General features: G+C 36.3%; 1 protein-coding gene across 1 annotated transcript in view; it reads left to right on the top strand.

Moving 5' to 3' along the window:
• LOC123249930 (phospholipid-transporting ATPase ABCA3-like) overlaps positions 1–21,780 on the top strand; it is a 306,282-nt gene that overhangs the window by 275,841 nt on the left and 8,661 nt on the right. The window contains exons 26-28 of the mRNA XM_044679017.1: positions 2,850–3,037; positions 14,643–14,813; positions 15,259–15,449. Coding sequence (XP_044534952.1) covers positions 2,850–3,037; positions 14,643–14,813; positions 15,259–15,449 — 550 coding nt within the window. The remainder of the gene's footprint in view (positions 1–2,849; positions 3,038–14,642; positions 14,814–15,258; positions 15,450–21,780) is intronic.

Below are 21,780 nucleotides of genomic sequence, written 5' to 3'. Positions count from 1 at the left end.
TCTCGATTCCACGTACCTTCCACGCTGTGCCCTGTTGTGGGGTTCCTCCGTTCGTCTGGACTTGTTTTTATGTCCCCTTGAGGAGTTTTGTATGTTTCGGTCAGGAGAGGTTAAGAGCTGCTTCTTACTCTGCCGCCATCTTAACCCGGAACCCTTCACTTAGTTTTTAGACCTCTTTTTCTGATAGTTCATGATTTTTTTTTGCATTACTCATTTTATTTCTCAATTTTTCCTCTATCTCTCTTATTTAATTTTTAAAGCCCTTGAGTTCTTCCAAGAATTCTTTTTGGGGTTGGAACCTTTACATATTTTTCTTTGAACCATTGGAAGTAGCTATTTTGACTTCTTTATCTTCTTCTGAGTTTGAACCTGACTTTTCTCTATCACTATAATAGCTATCTATTAATATGTTCTTTTTTGTTGTTTACTCATGTTTTTAATGGTCTATTTCTTGGCTACTGACTTTTTATTAGGGTCCTGTGCTCCTAGGATGTGGGAGATAATGTCTCTGGCTTCAGATTTCTTGTGTTGTTTCCAGAATTTTATCTGGAGATCTTTGACATTTTGGTTCTTCCAATGTGCTATGATCCATGGCCAGGAGTGGTCACAGCTCTTCTGGCTTATACCTTGGTTTCCAAGTGACCTCAAATATTCCTCTCCACACACAAGCCACTTACTAGGGTTCCTTGCACCACTGCCATGGCAAATGCTCTCACTCTCTGCAGTCTTGGAAATGCATCACCAGCCTCTGTTCTCCTGTGGCTGAAACTATCAATTCATTCCTCTTTCCTGATACCTAAAACAAGGATTCTATTCTCCTTCAAGTGAGTACAGCCAATCTTTTCCCTCCTAGAACCAAGAACAGGACTATGTTCTGTCTCTCTATGACTTCACTAACCAGAGCATTTTTCCTCTTCCTCACCTGTAAACACAGTCCAGATCCATATCTAGTCAATATGCTTCGGCAATGCTCCTGGACCTCATGTCCAGTGCCAGTAGGGGGCCCACAGCAATATTTCCTTGATCAGCTGCCCCACCCCGCAACTTCCTTGGGATGAAATTTCTGAAGCCCTGACTCCCACTCCCACAGCTTCCCCCAAGGCCTACTGTTTTTGATTCAGTGGTTAAGTCTAATATTAATTGCAATGTTCCATACTTATGTATCCAGACCTCTGCAGAAGAGAAGGGGAATCATATTGTTTTGGGGAGGTTAAGTTTATGTTTTATCATTTATCAACATACATTTTTTATTTTGTGGATTTTTTCCATTGTTGTAGTCATTGTATATATTATTTTCCTGACTCTACTTATTGCACTTTGCATTAGTTAAGTCTTTCTGAGCTTTTCTGTATTCATCATATTCAATATTTTTACAGCACTATGATTCCATTCATTCTCATACCACAATTAGTAATGATTATGACAATAGTTGGCATTTCTAGAGCACTTTAAGGTTTACAAAGTGCTATACATATGTTTTCTTATTTGATCTTCACAACAACCCAGTGAGATAGATGCTATTACTGCCTTCATTTTGCAGATGAGGAAAATGAGGCCAAGAGAGGTTAAGTGACATACTCACAATCTCACACAGAAATCACAAGAATATCTGAGATAGGATTTGAAAGCAAGACTTCTTAATCCCTAGTCCAGCTCTTTGCCCACTATGCCACCTAGCTTTCTCCGAAATAATGTATTTATCCGTTCCTCAATCAATGGGCATTTGCTTTGTTTCCAGTTCTTTGCCATCACAAAAAATTTTTGTGATGTATGTATGGAGACCTTCTTTTTTGTCAGTGACTACCTTGGGCTATACATCATATTTCAACCCAAATTAAGATGTAAATAAGAATTACAAAGATTCTTTTGAAATAGCTCAGGAGCAGAGGTTACCATGTTTGGCAGAAATAGAGGTAGACTTTTCTTCTCCTTTGCATCCTCATTCTCTACCAGTGTGTATAGTGATCCAGAAAAATTTGAAATATATAGCATTGACTGTACAGGAGAACAAATGATAGGTGATAGCGTTAAGGAAGGAGGAGATGTCAAGGCACATCAGACCTAAGGCTCAGTAAATGAGAAAGCATTTCCCTGAATCACTCTACTTTCACTATTATTTCTAAAGTTAGGAGTGATGTTGTGCTCCAGGAACTAGCTAACTGGAATTCACAGGTTAATGAAATGAGGTGGGAAATGAGTCCAGTTACAACACAACTGCCTGACACCAAGAACCTTAACTCTTCTCAAATTTTCAACTTCTTAAATTTTTCCAAAATAGGAATGGTAGGCACAAATCAATTTTGTTCTTTTCCTTTTTTTGTTATCAAAGTCATTTCTTATGATTCCTGGGATCCATTTTATGTTTCGGTCTATATTTCTCTTCCTCTCATGTTTACTGGCTATACTCATCTGTAATCGTGTACTAAAGCAAATTCCTTTAATTTCAGTATTTTTTCTCCTCTCCAGAGGGACTTCACATTTCTTGAGAGTAAGGAGCAAAGGTTTTTTTTGTTGTTGTTTATTCTTAACTTCTTACAGTGTTGGGCCCATAGAAGATGCTCAGCAACAATTTCTGAGTAGTGTTGAATCCCAGTGGAAGGACCCACAGTTAAATTTTTAAAAAACACTCCAAAAAGCTTAAACTGAACATAACACATAGATTTGGTAGCAAAGTAAAGGGCTGGTAGTGGTGCTATGGGGACTAGTACTCATTGATCAGGGACCTTGGTAGTAGGGACTACAAATAATCAGCCTCATCTCTATTTATAGCATGCAAAGTATGATAATTTTCTCATTTAGCCCAAATCTTTGACTATTACTTATTTTCTGGGGCTGGATTCTCCTTTCAGGTGAGACAGAGAATCAGTTATTGTCCACAATTTGATGCTTTGCTGGACTACATGACATCGAAGGAGATGTTAATCATGTATGCTCGACTTAGGGGCATTCCTGAGCCTTCTATCAACAAACATGTGACGGAACTACTGCAGTCACTACTCTTGGAGGACTATTCAAATAAAATCACAATGACCTATAGGTAAGACTTAGTGTTTTCCAGGCACTCTTTCCCATGAGATTTTCCTTTTGATGCAGAGAAGGTATGGGAGAGATGGGGATTCCTTGTTATTTGGCAAATGATCATTTTAGTTATATCGATACCTATAAGGGCCTCTTCCCCTGGAAAGTGCAGTAACCCTGTGGTTACTGAGGCAGACCCAGGGCATGGAAACATGACCTGGGGGTATGGCTGAGGGCTTGGGCCTCTGATTTTCAAAAGGTCGATGACAAAATTTTATTCACACTTGAAGATGTTCACTGAAAATTGATAGTTGGTAAGCATATCCACGGTGGTCAGCTCTCAGCAACATCATAAAGAATCAGAGCTATTACAGAAAGTTCACAGCTTCAGTTAAAGTTTCACTGGAATATCTTCAAAAGTTCCATTTCCTTGGGTCCTTTATATATACTTTAACTTGGGAGTGGGTGAGTTATGAGTCTTAATTCAACATGTCTTTCTATGCTCCTTAATTTTCTTAACAGTTTATTAGTCCACTGTCCCTTTGGTCTCAGTGATTTTTATATTTTGGCTCAGGGTGTAATTTTTTCTAAACCCTTGTACTTCGGTGTATTGTCTCATAGGTGGAAGATTGGTAAGGGTGGGCAATGGGGGTCAAGTGACTTGCCCAGGGTCACACAGCTGGGAAGTGGCTGAGGCCAGGTTTGAACCTAGGACCTCCTGTCTCTAGGCCTGACTCTCACTCCACTGAGCTACCCAACTGCCCCCCAGCGTGTAATTTTTTTTAAACCCTTACCTTCTATAAGTATCACTTCGAAGGCAGACAGGTAGTATGGGCTAGGCAACTGGGCTTAAGTGACTTGCCCAGGTCACACAACTAACAGGTGTCTGAGGTAAGATTTAAATTCAGGACCTCCTATTTCCATGCTTAGTTCTCTATCTTCTGAGCCACCTAGCTGCCTTCAGGGTGTAATTTTGCTCATCAGATCAACATTCTACTATGTTTGTGTACATTTGACCCCAGAAAAGCATCTTCAAGTATCCATCAGGTATAAAGGAAAGGAAATTCAAATAATACAAGACTATTCTATAATTTTTGGAAACCACAGAAGGAAATGGAATAGTATATTGTGAAAAGCAAAGTATAAGCAATCCCTCAATATGACATACCATGCAAACCTGATACTAATCATCAAGTAAATGTGATGGCTGTTCAACAAAAGAGAAACATCTAAGACAGTAATGGCAAACCTTTCAGAGACCTGGTACAGTGTCCCTCCCCACACCGTGTGCCATGCACTCCCTCCCCCAGAGACCGAGTGCTGTCACCCCCTTACCCTAGACAGGGAGGGAGAAAGGAGGGGAGTGGTCCCATCACTCCACTCAGGGGAGGGAGTAAATGCTTCCATTGGGCTGCTGTGCAGAGGGGCAGGGAGGCAGGTGGAGAGGGGGAAGGGAGCAGCTCTGCCCAAGGCCCCTCTGCCTTTCTAGTAACTAATTCTGGCAGGCAATAGCACGCTCTTTGGTATATGTGCCATAGGTTTGCCATCACAGATTTAAGCCATTCATGGAAAAAAGAGGCATGAACAGAATGTTGGAATTACAAATACCCCAACAAGAAACACATGAAATATAATCAATCAAGAACAACAGGGTAAAAACAACAACAGACATCTTCAAGAGATAATCAAGAGTCGGAATTTAAAGAAATAGAAGTTAAAAATGGAAAAACAAAACCATAACACCATAACTCCCCAAAAATATGTTTTCAGAAAGTTTTATAAAGGATATACTGCCAACCTAAGATTTCACTTCTTCCTTCTGTGTTTTGATTGTTTCTAATCAAAACTGTCTACATTATGTCCTCCATTTAAATAAATGTACAAGTGTATATTTTTCATCCTAGAAAACAAAAAAGTTCTACAAATTGATTATCCCAGGGTTGTAGTGACAGTGGATACTATTAATTATCAGTGCCAAGAAGACTGTCTCCAGAAGAGGAGTCAAGCTGAGGTATAGTGAGGAATATCTCCAGGTCATCACTGGGGGCATTGCTGAGAGCCAAGGACAGATGATTTACAATTAATTATGAAGTAACTGAATCCTAGAATTCCAAGTAGCATGTAGATCATCATCTCCCCACCTCATTTTACAGATGAAGAAACCAGGGTGCTTGTCCTCAATGGCCTTTTCCATTAGTCAGGGCTTTCTTTGATTGCTCTGATCTTTCTTGTAATTTGAGGTGCAACTAATGTATTAATTTCCACCTGTAGAAGGGTGGTCAATTGATGAGGCAAGCCCTTGCATGGGTTTGAATCTATCATTTACTATTTACTGAAACCATAAGTATTTTCTTTGGAGTCAGCAAGATGGTTCATTGAGTAAGCTTGGAGTCTATTTGCATCATGCTTCAATTATGTAATCCTGGGCAAATTACTTGACCTCATTCATCCTCAGTTTATTCATCTGCAAAATCAGGATAATAATAGCATCTACCTCACAAGGCTATTCTGAGGAAAAAATGAATTAAGAAATGCATCATGCTTTGCAAACCATAAAGAACCACATAAAATACTAGCTATTTTGGGAGATTTTTAAGTAGTTAAAAATTTATTTTTTTCTAGTATGTCATAATTATTTTTGCTTACAATATGAGTGAATAATTTTATTTTATATATAGCTATTGACAACTTCATAGTTTGCAGACAAAAAATTCAACACATTTTTCCCTTCGGAACTTTTGCAAGAAACCTAACAGGACTTTGTCTGGTTTCTTTACTTCCCCCTAGTCTGTCCTAACAGTACTTCTTCAAAGGTTATTCTCAGGATAAAAATTAGTCTCTGAAATGAACAGGTTTCCCATCCTGACAAAACAATCATTTCACAAGATCACTGAAGGGCTGTTCTCAGTAGTCTAATTATGAAAAGGGGATCATTATAATCATTCCCAATTCCTGCCTTATATATCAGCTATGTGCATCTGAGACCACTCAGGATCTTGAGTGGTGTGTCAAGACCAAGTTGACTGAAAGAACAAGCATTAGTTCCAAAAAGATTATCCCCGAGTTCTGCTATATAGTTGGTACTACCAACCTTCAGGCTAATCATGAAAAGAGACTTTGCTGATAAGTGATATTGAGCATAAGGATTTTTATCTTATAAATAAGAACAATAAAATTAAACTACTAGTGAAGAATTTTCCACTGGTTTTCACAGGGATTCTGGTTTTCTATCAGGGTGTCAAATCTTGGCATAGAACTCAAAATTCTACAGACCTAGAAAAGCATACTCTTCATCTGGAAGCAGCTATAGAGGCCACTACAGTTTTAATATTCCCTTTTGCCATTCATCCTCTAATATGGTCTCGTAGATTATATATCAGTTGCATGTTCAGTTTTGCTTCCATCTTTTCGTTGTATGACAGTGATTTTTTTTTTACATAAGTCTCCATTTAGAGAAGAACACTTGCTGTTAAATAACTGGCAAAAGTGGGAGAGGCTGATAACTCATCCATGTTTTAGAATTAGTCCTTTGTGCCTAGGGCAAACCCTCAAATGTTAAATGGCTTAATCAAAGCCACAGAGCCAGTAAATAACAAAGCCAGGAGCTGAACCTAGGTTCTCCGACTCCAGATCAGATACTCTTTCTACTATACCATAATTACTACTAGCTATTTTCTGGGGGAATTTAGAGGATAGAGACCCCTACCTGGAAAAAGAGTTAAACTCTGGGACTAGTTAGTTGAAAAAGAAAGGACAAAACTGAGATCGAGCCAGAGTCTAGGCTATGCCAACACTAGTAGACACATGGAAGGGAAGTTTAAACAAGATTTTAAGCAATAATAAATCAAGGCATTCAGGGCCAGTAGTTGATGCATCATAGTGGTTGAAGGCATTAGAACATCTTGTCAAAAGGAGCCAAAGTTAGAGTACATATATCACAATCATTTCAAAAAGTTGGTAGATTCTGATCAGAACTGTAGAGAAAAGGATGCTTTTTTACAATCTTGATTTACAGGCTTCACATAGTAGGAATTTAAAGGACCTTTTTCTAGACTTAATGGTATGAGAAACAATTAAAAGTCAGTCTTTATTGAAAGATCTTATCTTCCTTTCTTTTCTCTACCAAAATAAATGCTGTTTAAGAAATGGGAGATCAGGAAGTAGGGATCATAAGACAAAACAACAGAAGCAGAAATTTTGATTTTTGAGACTGACAATCATCCAGTTTAATTCAGAATAACTCACATATTCACACTTACAAGTAGGTCCTGATTAGAGTGAATAATGAAAACTGTCAAGTAATCATATTATTCAAATTTGCACTATTTGAAGTTATAATTATGTGTAAATTATGGCATTTGGTTCCAACCAAAACTTTTTTATTTATTTATGTAAATATAAGCTAAAAATACATTTTGATATAAGCAAAAAATAGTTTGCTTATATAAGCAAATGATAATAAACAATGGATAAGAAAAATGTATTTCTGATTGAAGTTTATTATAAAGTAATAAGGTAGTTATAGAACATAACTTTTAAAAATTGAAATGTAAAGACTATATATATATATAATTACAGTATTAGAAAAATGTCATTATTATTTAAAATAATTTAGCAATGTAGACTGAACTATTTCATCTTTCTTTAAATATTCATATATATGCTGGTAGGTATAGGGAGCTTGGTTAATTTGCATGCTTATTTTCTCATACAATTGGAAACATGACCTCTATAGAAGGTAAGTCTCGCTTACCCCAAGGGGGAGCAAACTGAAGTGGTACTGTGACAAAAAGGATAAGGGGTTCCCTAATAACTATGGGTTTTCTAACTCCTCCCACACCAACTTCCAAAGTCCTCACGAACTCTCTTCTGTTCAGATTTCCCCAAACCTATCCTATCTTCTTATTCTAACTTATCCCCCAAAATCCAAAATCCTTATTTACAATTGTATATAATTTAAGAATACTGTCTCAAGATGTTTCAGTAAAAATTGTACTGCCAGTTCCGGCCAAGGTTGAATCTGGTTTAAGCAGGAATGATGTGAGTAGACTGAAGCCTACCCTCTCTCTCTGTTTTCTCACAGAGATCAGAGAAAAAGATCTTTTTTTTTTCTTCTCTCTGTCAGTTTTACTCTTTGGCCACTGACAAACAGTAACCTCTCTCTTTCCCAACTGACACTCTGCTATTTCCAAAATGTTTCCACAGGGAGGAAAAACCAGGGAGCTCAGAAAGACACTGCTTCTTAGACCAAGCTCAGATCCAAGAGAGTGACAGTTACAAAAACTCCAATTCCAAAGAATTTTCAGAATTCCAGGAGAAGCCTTGGTTCCAAAACTCCAAACTGGGCTTGGGACATTTTGACAAAGTTCTCTTCCACCACTCAACTTATAAAATCCTGATGCCAAACCTAATCCAAATTTACCCCTAATACTACCCATGAGCAATTAATGTTTTTCCAATTATTTAGATATAGTTTTAATTGTGTGAAAAGTGCTTTGTACTTGTGTTCATATAATTCCTGTATTTGTCTTGGTAGATGGATTCCTAAATATTTTATATTGTCTAGAGTGATTTTATTTTTTTTAAACCCTTACCTTCCATCCTTGAATCAATACTGGGTATTGGTTCTAAGGCAGAAGACTGGTAAGGGCTAGGAAATGGGGTTAAATGTCTTGCCCAGGGACACACAGCTGTAAAGTGTCTAAAGTCAGATTTGAACCCAGGATCTCCCATCTCTGGGACTGGCTCTCAATCCACTGAATCATCAACCTGCCCCCTCTAGAGTGATTTTAAATGGAATTTCTCTAACTCCTGCTACTGAATTTTGTTGGAAATATATAGAAATGTTGATGATTTGTGTGGGTTTATCTTGTACCCTGCAACTTTGCTAAAATTGTTAATTATTTCCATTAGCCTTTTAGTTGATTTTTTAGGATTCTTAAAGTATACCATCATATCTGCAAAGAGTGATAATTTAGTCTCCTCATTGCCTACTTTAATCACTTCAATTTCTTTTTCTTCTCTAATGGTTATAGCTAGTATTTCTAGTACAATATTAAATAATAGAGGTGATAATGGCATCCTTGCTTCACTCCTGATCTTATTGGAAAGGCTTCTAACTTGTCCCCATTGCAGATGATATTTGCTGATGGTTTGAAATATATACTGTTTATATATTTTTGAGGAATTTATTTTGAGGAAAGGCCCATCTATTCCTTTACTTTCTATTGTTTTCAATAGGAATGAGTATTGTATTTTGTCAAAGGTTTTTCTGCATCTGAGATAATCATGTGATTTCTGTTGATTTGATTATTGATATGGCCAATTATGTGGATGGTTTTCCTAATATTAAACCATATTTGCATTCCTGGTATAAATCCCACCTGGTTATAGTAAATAATCATTGTCATAACTTGCTATAGAATTTTTTTAAACATTTATTAATATTCATTTTTAACATGGTTACATGATTCAGCTATAGTATTTTTGCTAGTATTTTATTTAAGATTTTTTAATCAATGTTCATTAAGGAGATTGGTCTTTAGTTTTCTTTCTCTGTTTTTGGCTTTGGAATCAGTACAATATTTGTGTCATAAAAACTTTTCAGCTCAGATTTCCCTGGGCTGGGACTCCAGACTTCTCCACAAGTTTGAAATTTTAAGGGGTGTGAGTTGGCTTAGATCACTATTTGCCCAGGCAGGCTCTCAGGGTCTGAATGTTAGCTTGGACTTTAGTTTGGAGCCTGTGACAGCAGATGTAGGAGTTGGGGGTTTGGGGGCTATGTTTTACTCTTGGATTGTTCTTCACTACTTGCTACAACTTCTTACTGGCTCTGGTTTCCTCTCACCCTAGTTCCCCAGATAGTCTCTGCCTACCTTTTGGGTTTTTTCTTTTCTTGAAAATTATTTCACTCTTGTCTCCTTGTTGGTTCTTTCCCTCCTGTATTCATTTTGTGGTGATATTTTAATCTTAGTCGGAGAGGATTCTTGTGGTGAAACAGAACTGCTGCTCTAGTTACTCCTCCATCTTGGCTCCACCCCACATATCTTTCTAGTATTTTTAATAGGAATAGGTGTTGTGTTTTGTTGAAGGCTTTTTGATTCTGTTAGTTTTGTTGTTGATATAATCAGTTATGCTGATGGTTTTCCCAATATCAAATCAGCCCTTCATTCTTGTTATAAATCTAATCTGGTCACAGTGAATGATCCATGTGATATATTGCTGTAATCTCTTTTCTAGTATTTTATTTAGGATTTTTGCATCAATATTCATTAAGAAAATTGGTCTGTAATTTTCTTTCTCTGTTTTTGGGTATATGATTTAGACATAATGGGTGATACTATAAGTAAGTTAGAGGAACATAGAAGAGTATTTTACCTGTCAGATCAATGGAGGAGAAGAATTTATGGCAAAACAAGAGATATAGCATATTACAAGATATAAATACAGAATATTACAAGATATAAAATTAATAGTTTGGCTATATTAAATTAAAAAGTTTTCATAGAAAATAAGTGTAAATCTCTGGGCTATAATCATGAGCTGAAAATTGACTTTATTTGTGAGTAAATACAGTCAATGATCCCATCACACTCAGGTTGTGATGAAAGATCTCTTATGGATATTTATAGTTTATTATTATAGGATTCTGACAGTTGCAAAGTATTTTAACTATAGTTAATAAGTTCTAGTACAAGGTCCAAGTACTTTATTAATCTTGTCATTAATATCCTCTGACAATATTTTAGAAAAAGAGTTATTGATCTTATTAAAGACAATAACTAACAAGAAGAAACTTAAAGATACATATACCTTTTCTCTTAGTCATAAAATCTGAGGTCCCTGTTATTGACATAAATTCCTAAAAAAGCAAATACTATTCCGACTTTTACAACTGACTCTGTGATTGTTTCTGTTATTTTTATTCAGAATCAGGAGATAGCAAAGATATATACTTAACAAAAGAAGTTTGTAACAGCAGCTCTAAAGCTAACTCTCTCTCTTTATCACACAGTTAATAAACAAGTGGGACTAACCTTTCTAACATTCTAGTTACATATACTATTTAAAAGATTATTTATGAGGGCAGCTGGGTAGCTCAGTGGATTGAGAGCCAGGCCTAGAGACAGGAGGTCCTAGGTTCAAATCTGACCTCAGACACTTCCCAGCTGTGTGACCCTGGGCAAGTCACTTGACCCCCATTGCCTACTCTTACCACTCTTCTGCCTTGGAGCCAATACACAGTATTGACTCCGAGATGAAAAGTAAGGGTTAAATACATAAATAAATAAATAAGATAATCTAAGAAGAATGATATAATAAGAAATTAACTGAAATAAATACAAATTAAGCTCTTTATAGCATTGCCAGTCATCACCCTCATCCTTCCCTCCACTGAAATAGTAATAGTTTTCTATGCCTTTTTAGGTGAAATAATTTACCCAATTGCAACTCTCCCTTCCCTTATCTCTCATCTTTTTTTTCACTCCTTGGTGGGGGTTTTTGTGTGTGTGTGTGTGTGTGTGTGCATATATCATAATTGCTTACTCCCCCATCCTCTGCCTATGTATACTCCTTGTAACTGCTCTTATACTGATAAAAATTTTAAGAGTTACATATATAATCTTTCCATGTAGTAATATAAAGAGTTAGACCTTATTGAATCCCTTAAGTTTTCTTTTTTGGAAATCTTTGTTTTATTAAATGATCACTTTTTCCCCTGAAAGAATATACTCAATTTTGATGATTCTCAGTTGTAAACATAGTTCTTTTGCCTTCTAGAATATCATATACCAAGCCTTCCAATCCTTTAATAATGGAAGTTGCTAAGTCCTGTTTAATTCTGACTGTAGCTCCATGGTATTTTACTTATTCCTTGCTCATTGTTTGCAATATTTTTTTCTTGGTTTGGGAGCTCTTGAATTTTGCTATAATATTCCTGGGAGTTGACATTTGGGGATCCGGAGGGGAGGTGTGGATTCTTTCATTTTCTATTTGACCATATGAATATCAGGACATATTCTTTGACTATTTCTTGAAATGTAATGTCTAGGCTTTTTTTTATCATGGCTTTCAAGTAGCCCGATAATTCTTCCAGGCCATTTCTTTTTTCAATGAAATAATTCATGTTTTTTTCATTCTTTTGTTTTGTTTTGATTATTTCTTAATGTCTTCTGAAGTCATCAGCTTCTACTTACCTAATTCTAATTTTTAAGAAATTATTTTCTTCCATGACTATTTGAACTTCCTTTTTCCATTTGATCAATTCTGCTTTGCATTGCTTTCATTTCTCTCCCACATTTTTCCTCTGCCTCCCTTATTTTTGAAATCCTTTTTGAGCTCTTCCAGAGCCTGAGACCAATTCAGATTTTTCTCTGAAGTTTTGTGTGGAGCTGCTTTGTTCTCACTGTCCCCTTCTGAGTCAGTCTTGCCCTTATTTGTTGCCATAAAAATTTTCTATGTTTAGTTTAGTTTTGTTTTTTGCTCTTTACTCATTTTCCCAGCCTTTTTCTTGATTTTTTTATCTTAAAGATGGGTTTTGTTCTCAAGGTAGAGGGGGAAGTCTCTTAAACTTCAGTTTTTCATTTATGCTATCCTTAGCTCTCTAGTTCTGGATTTCTGCAAGTTTCAATTCTTCCAAGGTAATTTGATGAACTGTGGGCTAGGAGCTCTAAAAATCACTTCCCTCTGCTGATTCAGTCTCTTCTAGGGACTTTGATGGCTTGCAGGACTCAGAGCATTGTAAGCTACCTTGTGCTGAGGCTCACAGCCTAACTCTGGGCTTACACCATCCAGGCACACTGCAGAGTGCCCTGCAATGGGGCTTAGGATTTCACTGAAGGCTTGCACTGGAGCTTAGAACTTAAAGGGGCATGCACTGTTAATGTCTTAGACTTAAAAGTCTCAGGATTGGCTTGGTTCCAGGTTTAGAACCTGAAACAGTAGATATGGTAGGGTAACTTGCTTTTGGCTTGCACCAGTATTCCTTGACATAGCCTTGCTGTGGGCCTCTCCCTCTCATTACAGTGAATCAGGCCTTCTCTCCCTACCTTTTAAGTTATTTTTCTGGTAGAATGTGGCATTGTTGGTTCTTTCACTCCAGTATCCATTTTGAAGTATTATTTTTTTTTCAAATTTTTTTAAACCCTTACTTTCCATCTTGGAGTCAATATTTTTTCCACTGCTTTAAACAAAATTGAAGTTTTGTTTTTTTTTTTTTTCTGAAATGGATGCTCTGCTAAGCGGAATATATTTTTCACTGAAAGCTTCCATCTCTATGGCTAAAAGATTGTTACACATCTGTTCCTTATATTTATATGCAAACTACAAAAAGCTGATGCAACCTTGATTTCTCCTTTTATTTTGCCTGTATGTTTTATGATATTCTGTACTGTAGATTTAAGCATTCTGACATCTTATCTGAATTTAGTTATTATAATCATATTCATGTCATTTGATTACAAAAAATTTTTGTTCTAAGGGAATTTTTTTTGCACTGGCAGTGTTTATGTCTGAATTTTTTTGCCATTTTGTTAAGGTAATTTAAAAAAATTAACATGATTAGTAGTAATATGGTCCAAAACAGCATACCACATCTATGCATGTAAAAATTCTCAACTAGCTTTGAGTATAATATTAATTGAATTTTAGTTTGCCTTTAATGCAATCTGATATCATTTTATAATTCACAGTTAATTGAATTTTGCATTATTCAAACTAGCATCAATCATGGCCTAGCTGTATTTTTATGTATATACCATAGATAAGTGAGCATATGCATGGTGGTCATTCTTTTGAGAAGGCCTTAATCATGAATTGTCATTTTGGTGGAATGCCAAAAAAAAATCATTTATTTTTATATTTTGAAAAATAAAATTCATAATTAAGCCATTGTATGCAAAAGTTGTGGCAGCTAGGCGGTAAAGTACCAGGCCTGGAGTCAGGAAGGTTATTTTCCTGAGTTTAAATCTGACCTCAAAAAATGACTAGCTATGAACTGAAGAAGGAAATGGCAAACCACTCCAGTATCTTTGCCAACTCCAAATGAGGTTACAGAGTCAGATCTAACTGAAATGACCAAACAACAACAGACAAACATTACATTGCATCTGACTTACTTAGAGCATCTTTAATTGTAGCCTCAGCAGTTCTTTTTTCTAGAGTCAACTTATCTTTTAAAATACATACTTCCAAACCATCATCACCAATTCTGCACTCCAGTTTCATTCTTATTATTGTTGTAACTTATTATTATTGACTTAATATTATTGTAACTACTTTTGAAATTACTAGTATCTACCAATTAAAATTACTATGGATCAGCAGCTGCTGTATAGGTTCATGAAGGAACCTGTTCAACCACCACTATCCCATCAGGAACCCTGTATTTTGAGTTTGCTCCACATTGATAGATCTTTGCTACAGCCTGCCCCTTCCTCAAACTAGAGATGTTGGTAATGATCTTGAGGATGGGTTAAGATTTTTGATTTGAAACTGCCTTCCTATTGCCCTGGGACCTAGGAAGGCTTTCAACTATCCTACATTCCACAAACAATTATGAATTACTGCTATTCACAGTCTTTTCTCCCCTTCCCTCTCCCTCCTTTTCTTCTTTCTTTATGGAGTGGTGGCACTAAGCGGAAGCTAAGCACTGGTATTGCCCTAGTTGGAAATCCATCAATCATCTTCCTGGATGAACCATCCACTGGCATGGATCCTCTGTCTCGACGCCTACTTTGGAATACAATAATACGGGCCCGTGATTCTGGGAAGGCCATTGTCATAACCTCCCATAGGTATGTATCTAATTCTTGGTCAGGAGGTGGGGTAATAAAGTGGAGTCAATAGATATTTACTTGGGTCCAAAAACATGGGTTGATTTCCTTCCTGAAGTCTGTAAGGTAAGAGGGACAAATGTCTAATTTTGTCAAGGGGGATATGCCACATTAATCAGATGTTGATTGCTGGGCTATGACCTATATAGCTTTGAATGCTTTAGAACACAGGGACACTGGATAAAATTTCATAAAGAAGATATTGGAATTGATGCCTTCCTTCCACTGCTAAACACACAGATCATGAGAACATCTTTATACTCCATCCATGCTCTGGTCTTTGCGTATCTGTAGTACCCTACATGACCTTTACAGAGACAACATAAATTTTCATCTCTATCTATAATCTAGGCCTCACTGAGGGGGAAGATGATACATCTCCAGTCTTGATTCTTTGTCTCCCCAGCATGGAGGAGTGTGAGGCATTGTGCACTAGAGTGGTCATCATGGTAAATGGGAGATTTCAGTGTCTAGGAAGTCTACAGCATCTCAAGAAGAAGTTTGGTAAAGGATATACCTTACTAGCCAAGGTTAAGAGTGAATATCAGACATCTGAAGTGGAAAATCTCAAGCAATTCATCAAGGAGACCTTCCCAGGTACTATAGCTTGAGCACAAACTTTCCCAATGGGATCCCTTGAGGTGAACATTATTCCCCGAAATAATTCCCATTGTGCTGAGAAAAGAGGGGATATTTGCCTTATATCTTGCTTTTTTAACCAGCCACAGCTGATTTGTAGTGTTTCTTGCCTTTTTTAAATCAACAACAGTTAAAGTTAAATTCTTGAGGATTATTTTGTTAATTATGAACATCAGCTGTAGCCTAAATTTAAAGTTTCTTGTTACTATCTACTATACAACTGCTAATTCCTGCTGTATCCATAGTGTGTTCAGGAAAGGTGAATCAGTGCTAAGGAACCTTCATCTGTCAAAGAGCCTAGCTATTAAAAATTCCAAAGATTCAGAAGATCATAGATTAAGAATTAAAGGAGTCTTTAGGGATGATCTAGTTTAATTCCAATATTTTACAGAAATGGTGCAGAGAGGTTAAGGGACTTGTCTAGGTTCACACAGGTAATCAGAGACAATTTGCAGAAACTGCATTTGAATTTCTAACTTCAAAACCAGTACTCTTCCTACCATATCATATTGCTTCTTTGTTGAGCTTAGGGATTAATTCCTTATTATTTTAGGTAAAATACTCTTCTCTAAATACTGAGGCAACTCAGACCAATGACTTTTAATTTTAAAAAATCTTATCAACATGAGATTGGGTGGTCCACTTTTTAACATGGATAGGAATAAAGAGCAATTATTTTTATAGGCAAGATAACGAAGGATAGGGATGAATAGACATTTCAAGACAAAACATGATAAATACTGGTAGTTCTTATGGTACTGGAGCTGGTACTCATCTTAATTCAATGCCTCAAGGATCTAAGATTTTACTGTAATACTGCTGCACTACCACAGATGGTAACTCCCTCAACACCATATCTTATTAGATGGTTTTGTGGGTATAAAAAACAATCATTTTGTGGACCATGCAGGACCTTTCAAGATAATAACATTAATAATAATGAAGGTGTTGGAGTAGATTATCTACCTTTAAATGAATGATTATATGAATGGGTAGAAAAAGTGATAGCTGAGTTTGACTAGATATAAGTGTGTGTACCTTATTTATCTCATTGGCACCCCAAATTCAATGTGTCCCAAATAGAACTTTATATTTCTCTTTGAATCAATCACTTTTCCAAACTTCCTTTTCTATCCCCTTCTCTCCACCCATAGAGTCTTCACCTTAGTTCAGGTCTTCATTATCTCTTACCTAGACTATGTGTCTCTTTGCCTTCTAGCTCCCTCCTCCAGTCTATATATAATCAAATCTAATAGTTACTAAATTCAAATTCCTCTCCCCATTAGCTGGTTGCTTTCTTCCAGCATAAAAGCCCATATTTCATTCATTCTCAATAAGCCTTCTCTTGATCCTTCCCTTATCTCTCATGCCTTTTATGGCTAAACTTTAAAAAATATATTTTTATTATGTACTTAACAACTACCAGAAAACATGTGCAGTTCAGCACACAAATAATGGAGAAAGAAGATTGTGTGTGACACTGTGAACTTCAATTACATATAATTTTTTAATGTTTAATTTATTTGTTATATTAAAATTCCAAGGCAACTCTTTCCCTTTTGCCTGCCCCTCTTTGTACTAGAGAAAGCAGCATTTGACAGAAAGATATATGTACATATACAAGATCTTTGCCTTGCTTGATTCTACTTATCAGTTTTTTTTCTGGAGATGGATATACACAAGTCATTCTTCAGACAATATTTTTGTTGCTGTATATGTCCTCTTGGTTCTGCTATTTCATTCTACATAATTTCATGTAGGTCTTTCCATGTTTTCTTTACATTTACCTGCTCATTATTACTTATGGGGCAGTAGGATTCCATCATAATTCATGAAGTTTTTAAAATTCTAGGTTAAACACAGTAGTAACAAAACTGCCCTGTTTGTCATGCCCCTTTTTGAACTTTCTTCTGCCCTCTTCTATATATTTTGGATTTTTATTTTTCATTAATTAATTTGTTAGTTGGTTACAATAAAATTCCCATATATTTACCTCCTTCACTCTGTAAAAGGGAATCCTTTATTCTCTTTGCCTCTTTGGAGTTAACACTTTGGTTAACTAACTCTGAATCAACACAAGCTTGAATTAGCTGAGAAGAGCTCACAAACCACTTAGTGAATTCACATCCTACCTAGTGCTAGGTGAGAAGCCAGTAAGATACTTGGAGAGTTTCACCCTTTTTTCTAAATTGAATAATCAGAAACTTGTTCACATCCTCAGAAAGTGTGAACCCTTTTGATGAGTATTCACTCCCTCCAGAAGGTGTGAACTAGTTCCCACAAACACTGCCCACTGGGCAGTGCTAGACAGTTTGGAAACTGTGATTGGCCCCTGTGAAGAGGGGAGAAGACAAGAAGTCACAATAAAAGCAAGCCCTAAACTCAGTATCTGGAATTTGAGTCTAGTGGAAAGTGAACTCCAAGAAGAGAGAGTCACTCCAAGAAGGAAGTCAGCTTCAAGAAGAAGAGCTGCTCAAAGAAGAAAATTGGCCTTAGGAGCCACCTTCAGCACCAGTTATTTTCTTGACCTGCCTCTTGGAGGGAACTTCAGTGAGTGGATAACTGGTTTTCCCTCCCTATCTTCTGGAGATAGTTTAGTTCTGATTGAAGGTTAACAAGTCCTGGCTGAGCCAAGAACTGGCATGCTATTTAGTTAGATAGGAAAATGTCTTCTTTACCCTTTTTTATTTCTCTACTTTCACTCTTTCCACCTCTTTTATAAATAAAAGATTTATAATTTTCATATATTTAGCCAAAGCATTAATTTTAACACTTATAACTCCCCTCCCTATAATAGTGATGGCATCATTTGGCAAAAAAAAAAAAGTGTATATAAACTATGTCTTTCACGTTTCTGCTTATCAATTCTTTCTCTGAAGATGGGCATTTGCAAGTTATTCTTTAAACATTAATTCCATAGCTGTATGAGCCTCAAATTTCCAAATAACACACCATCTCAGCTTCTCTATCCTGTTGCTACCATAGTCTAGCTCTAATAAACAGTAAACAAATGGAACTAATTATGCTTCCTTCATCAGTTTTACTTCCTAATGAACTCTTTGGTTATTGAAAGGAGAGGAGTTTAAGTGAAAGATTAGAGGATCATTATGCATCCCCTGAGAGTTTTGAAACTGAATAATATTGGAGGGTCATTTTGATATGACTTGAGGCTCCATAGATATGTATTTATATCTTTTGAGAATCTCAACTGACTTTGTAAGTGAACATTTTTCCTTTAGTAACCCTTCTCCCAGATTGAGACCAAGCTTAGGTTTGAACTAAAAATCAGAACTAAAATTCCTTGCAGTTTTAAGGCAAATAAGCCTCAACCTCTACAAGGTAGGAATGTGGCATGCTTTTGGTGTGGAGTGGAATTCTGAGGGGAAAGGGGGCTCGTACCCCCAGAAATCACTCTAATGAGAAGATGGGAGACTTGATAAGATTCTGGCAGAGAAAAGCTGCTTCATTTGGAGAAAACAGCGGACAACAGAGAAAGGGGGGTACAGGGAAGTAAAGGGGAGGAAAAGAGATCCTGCCTACACAAGAAGCTTGCTCAGGGCAAAAATGTCCTCTCTTCTTCTAGGTACAATCACAGACTTTTATAATAACTCTGATGCAAGAGTCTCCTCCTCCCCCTCTGTCTAATCCTACAGAAGGGGATGTGTGATGTTTCAACTCAAGTCTATGATTTTCAACATTACATACCCCTAAAGACCCCTATGATCAAGAAAACCCGTGACTATCATGGAATTCCCAGGCTGTGAATATAATGATACTTTGAAACTCACTGTACTTTCTCACCTTCAGATTATCTTATAGCTTGGCTTTCTTCCCAGGGTACAGATAAACTCTTCTCAAAGTTTTTGAAAATATGTCAGGAAAACTAAAAATTGTACCCGGGGGATAATTTTAGTCTAAAGGATAATAATACGAAGGGGTCTTGAAAATTGGTATTACAAGCCAAATACCACTCTGAGAACTGTACATTGAATTTCATCCCACACAGTCCTCCCTCTTAATTTCAGAGTTTTACAATTTTCACCTGCCTCAGTTTCCCCTATATGCAACAATTACTAATAACATTGATTAAACATAATTGGACACTCTTCTTCTTTATCTTCAGAAATCATCTTCTGATGGCCAAGGGATAGGTTTTCTCAAGAAACTTGCTCCCTCTCCTCCAGGTTGCACATCTGTGTGTGTGTGGGTGTGTGTGGGTGTGTGTGTGGGTGTGTGGGTGTTTGGGGATTGTCTTCCTACTGACAAGAATTCTTATGCAAATCTAACATTTTATGAAATAAATAAAAAAATCTCACTTATCTAAAGCCATCACTTAACCAATTCTAACTTTTTACTACTATTCAACTTGCTTGTTTGGAAAATGGAAATACATATTTCACAAATTGCATCCTGTGTTTATCATAAGAATTTGTCACAAAAGAAAAGGCAAGGGAAAAGATCTTTAGCTGTCCTTATAGTTCCTTCAAGGACACAGAATGACTGGCTCATGCCATAAACTGTTTCACTCAGGGACCATCAGAATCTGATGTGCCTTACCAAATCATACCTCAATTTCAGACTGAGATCATCCTCTCACTTCCTATAAAGACTTTCACTTGTTCTCTGAGTATCTTCTTATTCTCTTCCAATGGTGGTTCACTTAGAGCCATACTTGAATTTCAAGCTCACAGTAACATTAGGTGTGGTTCCTATAAACTTTTTGCCCTAACTGGCAAAAATCCTATTCATTATAGTTGAGAGAAAATCTTTTCTCTTAGTGTTCCAATTTCATTCTTTTCACATTATTTCATACAAGCTTCCTGCTTGCTTACTTGCTTACTTATTCTAATGACTTCTAAAAATCTTACTTGAAATTTATCTAAAATAAATGTTCTTCTCTTTAACTTCTTCATACAGAAAACATCAATTCTGTATCTCTATATTCTATACCCTTATTTATATTTGCCTTATCATTCTCTTCAAAAGACTTTCTCTTACTCTTTCATAAATTTTCTCAATCTCTCTAAACATCCACTCTTTTTCCCCCTCAGACTTCTGCTTCAAGCAGAATCCAAAATCTATTTTTCCCTTCTCATGCCTTCACATACCTACTTACATAGTTCATACAACATGTCTGTCTTCTGGCTCTCATAAAGAGGTCCCATATTTCATTAAAGTTTCCTACACCCTATGTCTTTCATATGCTTATCCCACACCTCTCTCACTTTCTACAACTTGCTTTTTTTTTTTAATTTTTTTTAAACCCTTGTACTTCGGTGTATTGTCTCATAGGTGGAAGATTGGTAAGGGTGGGCAATGGGGGTCAAGTGACTTGCCCAGGGTCACAAGCTGGGAAGTGGCTGAGGCCAGGTTTGAACCTAGGACCTCCTGTCTCTAGGCCTGACTCTCACTCCACTGAGCTACCCAGCTGCCCCCTCTACAACTTGCTTTTGCCATCATTCAACTTGACTTCCATCAGGGTACTCTATCACCTGCTATTAGTGGCTCAAAAGAGCCCTAATTATCATTCTTTGCATCATCATTCACATACATAATTTACATGTCATTTCTTTATATATTGTCTTATCCAATTCACCTCAGATATAAATTTTCTTCACAGTACAAGCTCATACATCATTTGTGTTTACACAAAATTACATTCTATAGGCAAATTGCATTTAAATCCATATTTACATTCAGTAATAAAAATCATTTTATCCACGGTACATATTTTGATAACAATTCATATATCCCAATTGGTTACAACAAATGTTTACAAATTCAGAAATCCTTTTGCAATATTCCAAACTCTTATTACATATTTCATTGCAAATTTCCAAATTTCCCCAATGTTCATTACATTTTCACTTGTTGCTTAATTCAATAGAACATATATTAGAATAACATTTTCACATTCTCATTTGTATTTGCTATTAATTACATTCAATCAATTCTCAAATTCAGTTTACTCAAATAGCAAACATTTTTGGTATGTCTAAACATTAAAATCTCTAACCATTGTTAATTTCAAATCTCGGTAAAAACTCAAATAAAGGTCTAATTACTCAAATATACAAGGAGCTAAATCAATTGTACAAAAAAATCAAGCTATCTCCCAATTGATAAATGGGCAAGGGACATGAATAAGCAATTTTCAGATAAAGAAATCAAAACTATCAACAAACACATGAAAAAGTGCTCTAAATCTCTTATAATTAGAGAAATGCAAATCAAAACAATTCTGAGGTATCGCCTCACACCTAGCAGACTGGCTAAAATGACAACAAGG

This window comes from Gracilinanus agilis, chromosome 1 (assembly GCF_016433145.1).
Source record: "Gracilinanus agilis isolate LMUSP501 chromosome 1, AgileGrace, whole genome shotgun sequence".
NCBI lineage: Eukaryota > Metazoa > Chordata > Mammalia > Didelphimorphia > Didelphidae > Gracilinanus > Gracilinanus agilis.
This window is presented reverse-complemented; position numbering and strand designations above follow the sequence as displayed.